Here is a 9319-nt window from a genome sequence, read left to right as displayed (position 1 = left end):
TCCCGGCCAGGCAGCTTCATGAAAAAAAAACGGACTTTCGGGTGCTTCGATTTAGGTGCACGTTATTAAAGAACTCAGGTAATCAAAGCAATTCTCAAACCTCCACTGTGGCATCCATCATAAAGAGATCATAGTTTCGGCCAGTAACACTCAATTATTTTATTTATTTTATTTTATTTACCTCTTCGTTTGTATGAAATGTTAAACTGATCAATAAAGAAAACTTAATGTTTGATAGTGGCACCCAATACTATATCACAGATCTAGAAACAAGAATATGTTTATATCTAAACACAAATAAAGGCAGCTTGGCGACCTTTGGAAATACTCATCACACAATTGGATTGCATTGCACAACAGCCATGGTCTCGTAGTTGAGTGTCTATTTCGTCTGAGGGAAGGCGCAAATTCAAAATCATGCAGCCACCGGTAGCCCACCGGTTTTCCAATGGGTACAGGCACCCCTCAACCCAAAAATCGGCCGTGGTTAAAGGTCAAGTCTCCTAAGAAATTAGACCGTGCTATGCAAATTCCAGTTGCACCCTTCAGGCACGAAAAAAAAATCTGCGAAGTTAACGTTCATATTTCTGTCCGTAAAAACAATCACCAACGATACTCCCTAACGCAAAATTTGAGCACAGCTCTATACGCGTTTTCATTTCCCAATACGTTGTCTGGCGCGTACAATAGGTCTCGTGCGTCATGTTGGACACCGAACAAAGTGCGGCGCCACTGTCTCGCTAATCTGGAGGTCGCGAGAGGCGGCGCGTGGGGCCAGCGCGGAAATGACGCGTGGGCCCGATTCTCAGAAGCCGCCGCCGACTGACCCAGACGACGCGCGCTACTCTGTCGCCATCTGTAGCCATCGCCGCAAAGCACCTCGTGCGTGGCACTACACACGCTTTTCTTCTCGCGCTTTCGCCGTCCCCTTCTCCGCCTTCCGCCTCACGGTTCCGCTGCACCTGACTCTCCGCTTTCCTCCCTGGGCCTCCTCTCTCTCGCCGCTTTCTCCATTCCCCGCTGCGCGCCGCATTCATTCTCGCCTTTCGCTGTGATCGTTCCCTTGATTACGCAGGGAACGCAGACGCTCACTGCAGGAACGGGCGCCTAAGAACTGCGCTGTAAAACGATACGAGAAAAGACTGTTTCTGCTGCATCTTTCCTTCAAACAGCTGGTACTGCGCAGCACAAGTCACGCATCATTATATACAACAGGAAGTGTATCAGTACCTTGTGTGTTATTGCACTATCTTAAATAGAATGTCTGTACGCATTTGGCACACAATACTGCCCGGACAATGGTGTATATGCGCGTGTGTATGTGTGTGACTATGCGCATGTGTGTGTTTGTCCGTGAGAGAGAGAGAGAGAGAAAAATAGAAGAGAGGAAAAGCAGGGAGGTTAACCAGACGCACGTCCGGTTTGCTACCCTAAACTGGGGGAAGGGGCATGGGGACGAAGAGAGAGAGAGAAAGGAGATGGAGAGCACAGTTTCGCGCACATTTCATGGTTTGCGCCGAGTCTACACATGGTTGCCAAGACTTGTCGTGTGTGTATGCGTGAGTCAATGAGTTTATATGTGTGGTGGGAGGGCGGGTGCATGTGTGCGTGTATGTCTACGTGTATGTGTGACGTGTGTGTGTGTGTGTTTGTCCATTTGTGTGTGAGTGTGTGTGTGCGTGTGCGCGCGAGATAGAAAGTTTAAATTGTTGTAAAGGAAGATTTGTAGGGTCACTTCACACCTTGAAAAAAAATATATCTTCATGTGGGTATTAAAAGCAGGCCGAAAAAATATTCCTTTCACAAGGTGTTTGACCTTTCTCGTTGAAATCTCAGTGAGAACCAAATTCTCAGATGACAGTAAATATAACACAGGTAAAAGTTTTCATTGCCTCAAACTGCTCCTAACGGACTTCGAAGATGTGTGTTTTCGATGTGTGTTTCTCTAACCTACGTTGCTAGGCCGGCTGGCAACTACGGTAATATGGACGATACAGGGATACTGGGAACCGTCGTCCTAATCGCATTTTAAGTTGTAATATTGCAGAGCGCGCTGTCGATGCATGCCATCGAACGGATGATTTTTGTTACCATGCACTATCTTTTCATATTGCCAGCAGGGGAGCAGCAGCATTGAGGCCAATTTCTTGCAGGCTGCCTGTAAAGGTCGTTTGCAAGAGTGCTATTCAACAGGCGCCACCGTGTCCCTCTTGCTTCCTAGCACAAAGGCTTCGGAAGCGACGTGGCTTTCACAGAGCAATACATTATTTTACTCCCGACGTCAAGAACATATGCGCTGCACAAACACATGCTTTCTTTCTTTTTAAGTTGGAAGTTGAAATTCACGGTATAAAAATACAGAAGTGTGTTCTTGCGAAAGCAGTACAAAACGAAGTCAGCAAGTGAAATTGTCATGGGACTACAATAAACGCGACTTTCGTTGACTACATAAAACCAGAGAGCCTAAAATAAAGTAGGAGTAAATGATGAAAAAAAGGAACCTAACCTGGTTGTACATGCATGCACGTTATCCCAAGATGCTGCAAGAGGCACTCTTGTTCTTGGTGCGCGCTTTTTGCTGACGTCACCTGCCAAATCACTCGAGCATCAGAGCAGCCGTGAGCTGGCGGGTACATCTCTTGTTCCGATGACGGCTTGGCACTGCCTCCTCACTTTTCAAGTCATGAACCCTCCTTCTTTATGAAAATTCGTCTGTCTTTAGCGGGCTGGCAGTTTAAAAAGATTTTGGCTTCGATGGTATGCGTAAAGGATCCCCGACGAGCCCGTTATTTAGATTCATTATTGCAATTATTCTTGGTTAAATGTGGCACCCGCCGTGATTGCTTAGTGGCTGTGACGTTGGGCTGCTAAGCAAGACGTCGCGGGATCGAATCCCGGGCACGGCGGCGGCATTTCGATGGGGGCGAAATGCGAAAACACCCCCGTACGTAGGTTTAGGTGCTGGTTAAAAAACCCCAGGTGGTCCAAATTTTCGGAGTCTTCTACTACGGCGTGCCTCATAATCAGATGGTGGTTATGGCAAGTAAAACCCCTTAATACATTCTTCTTATTCTTTTATTATATGGGTCCCCCATACCCACGTGGAGATAACGCCAATTTTCATTATCTCACAGCGATAGCAAATATATGGACACTCCAAGCACATTTCCGCCGTCGCCGTCGCCGTCACCGTGATGTTCTGTATGAAGTCCAAGTCGGATAACATTGTGGGAACGCGTACGAAGGGGAGCCGAGGATGGGGGCTCGATCTCGCGCGTGAGAGGGAATACGGTTGGAAGGAAGCCCGCCATCTTCCGTGCCGCGCAAGGCACCGGGGGGCGTTCTACTCCGGGCCGGCTGCGTATGGCTTGGCCGAGGGTTGGCGCGCGGGCCTTGAAAGCGATCTGCGATCGGGACAGAGTACGCCGATTGCTTACAGCTTCGTATGCGCTGTGTTCTAGTCGCTTAGCTCTCGTCGAAGCTAGAGGCAGCACGAAGGACAGTTCGCTCGCTGCTGCTGCCGTGCTTCATCACGCCAGCGTTCTGGCAGCGAGTGTCCGTGGTCGCCAAGTTAGATGTGTTCATGTATGTTCGTGTGCTCGTGACATCATACCTGCTAATTAAGTTACCATATGTTTACAAGTTTGTACGGCCGATAAAGCTACTATGCTTACTTCGTATAGCTGTCTAATAATTCGCTATCACAACCGATGCTTCACCTTTTGTGCGAAAGCCCGACTTTTTTATTTGGACGTGTTCTCATTTTATATCCTTTGCAGGCAACGAGACGCAGTAGAACTCCAGGCCACAGCCAAATCTTCTGGTATAAAGAATACCCAAGAGCTAATTGCTAATTAATTTCATCATGGGCAACAATAACGCCTAGAGCTGTAATAACGACAGCTCATGCGCAGCTAAAGCTTTGAATTGTTATATATATATAAACTAAAATAACGAGAGATAGATAGAGTATAAAAAACACCAGATTTGTGCGAGCTTGCAGAATCCCAGCCCGATTTTCATCAAAGGAGTTTCTTTCGGACAGTTGCATAGAATGCTGTTGCCTTTATTTAAAGGCTACAATTTGAGAACGTTGCCCGCCTATGACTCATCCACTTGAAACATAGCCTGCATTTAACGGTTGAGAAAACTATAATAATGCATTTTTAGCAAAATTTGTATTTGAACCACGAACATTCACGTTCACATAACGTAGTCATCAGCCAAACGTTTCTGCCATTATCTCTAAGTGATTTTTTGGCAGTTCTAGTTCTTTCATTAGAAAAAGGTAAGTAAAACGACATTCCTAAAACACACCTAGAACTCTCTATGGCGCTTGCAGGAGAAATTTCCTGCAAACATTGTAATTAACCCAAACACATTGAACTTTGTCAACACATCATCTATAACCTGGCTCACATTTGCACGAATTATAAACACGGCGACTGGATTAGTTATCCGAGGACATCGCGGGCATCTATATAGTTCATGAATACAAGAAAAATCGAGGATTGAGTAATTACTTGCAAGAATCCCAATGGCTAAAGAAACTTTAAACTTTTTCTTCACATAATCTTACCATTGCTAAAATTTCTACCGTATATCAACTCGCCTTCACGCACTCTTATTTTGGGACAATGGCAATTGCATTAAAGATAACAGTCGCATATCACTCTCTAGTCAATGTAAAGATTATTTGTTCCTACGGCTGTAAACTATCCAAACCATTCCAAACAAACCAAACCATCTAGACCATACCCAAACCATTACATTGGCTGTAATTTCCCCCGCCCTTTTGTTTGCGGGTTGTTATTAGGAGTGTCAAAGTGGAGAAAAGCATACGAGTGTGAAGTGTGGTAAGCCGGTCATGGCAGTAGAGACAATAGGGGATGGTACAGTTTAGAGGAGCGTGTATGTGTGTATGTACGAGAGACGTTGCGAAAGTAACTAAGGAAGCTCCTTGTAGCGAGTGTTAGACAGATAACAAATCAGTGGTCATGCCATCGCCGTCACAATAACGCCGTCGCTGGCTATCGTGTTTTATTGCCATAGTAACTGAATGGACACTCCAGGCGCATCTCTGCCATCGCCGTCACCATGATGATCCGTATAAAGTATAATGTCGACAACATGGTGCCGCCCTGCAGACGCTGTCTTGAAAGCGAACTGTGAGGAGAACTCAGTCTAGGTGGCCGGAGGGTTCAAAGCTTTGTGTGCGCTGTGTTCTCGGCGCTTAGTTCGCGTTGAAGCGAGATGCAGCACGAAGGTCGATTCGCTCGCTGCTGCTGCTGCTCTTCCTCACTCCAGCGTTTTGACAGCAGGTTTCCGCGGTAATCAAATGAGATGTGCTCATGTTTGCTTGTCCGCGCGTAACGCGGTGCTTCTTGACTTAGTTAGTAAGCAAACGTTTACAAGATTATACGGTCTATAAAACTACTAGCCTTACTTTGTATAGCTGTCTACCAATTTGCTATTGCAATCGATGCTTCGCCTTTCGAACGAAACTGTGACTTCGTGTGTTTATTGAAGATGCCGATAATACACTAAACAATTGCCCAGATACAGCATGCGGAGCTAGCTTTTTTTCTTCTTTCTCCAAGTTTTGTGCTAGTGACTCATCCAGCAGACGTGGCAGGGAGTCTCTCACACAGCTGAGGCTAGGAGAGGAAAATCACGAACAGCTGTGCGCTTCGCGCGGAGGTGTTTACAGGAAAACGACTTGCGTATATTGCCGCTGGCTAAGGCATCACAAAAATTCTTCGTACAGTTCAGTGCAACCATAAAAAACATGTGGCCACGGCTCAATGGTGGGGGGGGGGGGGGCGGGGAGGGGGGTGCAAGTAATCATGCTCTTGCTAGGAATGTAGACGCGTTAAACGTGTTTACGTCTTCTGTTTCTCAGCATATGCCCATCTACTCGCAATTATACCGGCACCATCACACCCAAAACGTTTGCTTATCACTACATATTGCATGTATATATATTTGCAACTATGGGAAGTCGATAAAATTTAACGGGAATTCGTTTTCCTGTAAGCTGTAGAAAATTTCTTGTACAATTTTTGCTTTTTTGCTGTTTAGGCGAAAGTTTTTTAAGCCACTTCACCCAGCACGAATGATCGTCGGCTGATCTCGTACAATACAAACCGGCAAAAGAGTGAACTTGGTCCTCTGGGTATGGGTGGGCCGCTGTCTAGCCGCGCATACACCTTGGGCGCCACTGGCCATATGCCGAAATAGAGAACTTGCTTCTGGCTGCAGTCCGGACTAGTAGACAACTTGGGCCACTGGGTTCGTCTCGAAGAGAAAACTTCGGCTCTATCTACGCGATATTTCCGGTGCCCATTCTTCGCCAATACCCCAGGGGAGCAAGAAGCCTCAATACTTTGCATGCGCGCTGTTGCAGTCATGCACCAGCGGAGGAGGAGGCGAGGAGGGCGCGCCAGCTGCGAGAGTCACATCCGCAACCGCCACCTCATCGTTGAGCGCAGCCGCTTGATGGACAGCCATTGCAACTAAGTTTCAGCCAGGATACTCGGAACACTGACAGCTACCACGGCGTTCCAGCTCGAGTACTGTGATTATAGCAAGAGATACCGTGTTAAGGCATCGTTTGGTATTGTGGCTGACAGTGAAATCGTCACATCGTGTGTCTGATGGTGCTCCCGTAATGTTTCGGGATTCGCAGATGACATTAGCATATGCAACACGTTACACAAGAAAGCTATCGCTTACTTTGATAAATGTCTCCGTAGGTTTATGCCACCACATTATTGCGTTAGCATTACTTTGGTGCGTCCCGTACTCCCCGCAGGAGACTAGGTATGTGTCGCTCTGCAATCAGAAAAAAAAAATATCACGATGTTGAGCATTATCAAGCCTACGTCACAAAGGTCCCTCAAGGGCAGCAACACGACGTAATAGCAGGCTGCGCCAGTAATGCGCTCCGTACGTGCCAATTTTCAATGAGCGACCTTCATGACTTCATGAGCAAACTGCGGATGAATGCACAGGCTATTTGCCTCTCTTCAATGAATGTCTCGCAAACTTGGGTCACTGAGTATGTTCCACTGAGTGTGTGCCAAGTGATGGTACAATACTCAGCGTTCGCAGGTACCGGAGTGCCACGCTTCTCGTCTCGACTGCACTGACCACCAAAAAAAAAAGAAAGAAAACATTTTTTTCACTTTCACACTGGTGTAGAGACCATAAGCTACTCTTAATTGCTTACAAAACCGCGGTATCATTTTATACGCGCAAAATACACAATGTGCAACTTTCACACCTTTCGGGCTGCTGTATTGTCAGGAGTCGATGAAATAAAAGGTCTTGTCGTGTACTTCGACAAAACGCGAACGTTCTCTTCAAATTACAAACATTAAAAACAACGTGCCCCTCGCGCTCTTGGAATTGTTTGTTGTATATCGCATGACTTCCACTGACCTGTTGCTTTTCTGAAATTCTATTTTACCGCGTGCCTTCTAGTACAAGAATTCGTCTAGTACAGGAACGTGCAAACCTAATTCTTGTCTCATTGAACACATCCAGAACAAATTGATATCTATTTTGAAACACCGCTCTTGCCATTCTGGCGAATATAGCCGAGCCCTCTCAAGTATACGTCTGCATAGGCCTCTAAAACTAAGACACGCTAACTCATTACTTCTGTTCGTGACGCAGTCCTTCGCATTATACATTGTCCAAAGCTTCTCGATCGTGTGCAATTTTTCGTGCCGCAAAATTATACCAGGCAGCATTCCGCGTTTTCAGTACCGCTTTGTTGCACTAGAGACTGTTCAAATTACTCGACTCCAAAGAACATGTTCTGTCTGCATCGACATATTTCTGAGTTTATTTCCTGTGTTTTGCATACCAGTAGATAATGATCGACGTGCTATGATTAACTACATTTTACGCCGCCTTCTGGTTTCATGTTTCCCTATTTGTTTTTCTATCTTGTAGTTTTTTATTTACCAGATTTGTGTTCCCTGTATACTTTATTTCTTCATGTGAACCAGTAGTACTCCTCACAAAAGTCTTATTCTTTCCCGTCGCAGTACAGTTCACCTGTTTAGCTGGCCACCGACGGCTGGGGCAGCTTCGAAGCCAGATGCCTTTCGTGCTGCCGTTTCTGACACAGGCTCTGCTTTAAAACTGGAACAATAAGCCACATTATACAATACCTAACGTTCTTTGCGTTATCTCCAAGGAGTGGTGGGTGGGACAGCTGGTGCTGCACAATGAACGATACGTTGGTAGCTTTCGGGCTATTGTTCAGGCTAAAAACGGTGGGTACACTCGCTTGGAAGCCTGCTGAAATGTGCATTTGAGAAAAACAATGTTGTAAAAAACAATTTCTCGACGTTTTAGCTTGCTTGCCGGTGCCCTTTCTAGCAAGCTGTGGACCCGCACCTGGTGGTGGTCGGTTGTATAAAAAGGCCGGAATATCTTGAACGCTCTTGGCTAGTTGACCGCCGTGAACGTCGTTTGTGGCAAGAAAGAGGAACAATGACGTTCCTTCTAATTGCCGTTGCCGCATGCATTCTGAACGCGGGATTCGGCCGATTAGGTGAGCACGCTGCAACACAGCCGTTCTTGATAATTTTGACGTAGATGAATTCTAGCGAGGCCTAACCTTAAAAAACGTTTGCGCAGAAGAACCGTGCTACCTTATGCATGGCTGATGGTGCCCTTTTTCGTATGTACAGAAGTTCCTGTCTCATGCAGTCTTTCATGCTTTCGATGCCATAGAGTTTCCTGTTGAGGATTCAAAACTAAATATGTGCAGCGATTCCACAGCTGCTAGCAACGTGGGACCTGGGACAATTGCCCTTCCAACGCGGAACAGCTGTTTGACCTAGTTTTTTTTTTTCAGGCTTCGGGTATCCGCAGTGGCTACGGCCTGCGAGGCTAAACTTGTTAAAAACCTGGGCGTCTTTCAAATAGCACTTATGTAAACACTAAAGCCCCGCAGTTCTACACTTATGTGGCCTGAACATGATTGCGTGGCATGGTTCAGGTATTAGACGACGTCGCCGCACTGGGCAGTTCTAACCGTTCTCTTCTTGTCGCTACGCCATCAAATGTACTGCGCACAAAGCTCGCGAGCTGAGTTATCTCACGGCTTATGTGGTGAGAAACGAGACAATAAATAAGCGTAGGAAAAGGTACATAGCTTCACAATAAAATTACCTGCTAATACAATAACACCGAGCTTAGCAGTTAATTTTCGGGATGACGCACTTTGAGTCTAGCTAGATATAATTAAATCCGGCGTCGAACGCCTTACACGTAGAACTTTATGGTAGATCGGTAAATT

General features: G+C 46.1%; 1 protein-coding gene across 50 annotated transcripts in view; it reads left to right on the top strand.

Annotated features, from left to right (window-relative positions):
* Window positions 1-8409: 8409 nt before the first annotated feature.
* The window catches only part of LOC135904396 (uncharacterized), a 76559-nt gene continuing 75649 nt past the window's right edge, over window positions 8410-9319 (top strand). For all 50 annotated transcript variants that reach the window (XM_070521603.1, XM_070521604.1, XM_065435176.1 and 47 more), the window contains exon 1: window positions 8410-8569. In XM_070521603.1, coding sequence (XP_070377704.1) covers window positions 8509-8569 — 61 coding nt within the window. In that variant the 5' untranslated portion in view covers window positions 8410-8508. The remainder of the gene's footprint in view (window positions 8570-9319) is intronic.

The sequence above is a fragment of the Dermacentor albipictus genome, chromosome 7 (assembly GCF_038994185.2).
Source record: "Dermacentor albipictus isolate Rhodes 1998 colony chromosome 7, USDA_Dalb.pri_finalv2, whole genome shotgun sequence".
In the NCBI taxonomy this organism is placed as follows: Eukaryota; Metazoa; Arthropoda; class Arachnida; order Ixodida; family Ixodidae; genus Dermacentor; species Dermacentor albipictus.
Note: the sequence above shows the minus strand (reverse complement) of the source record. Positions and strands in the feature narration are given on the sequence as shown.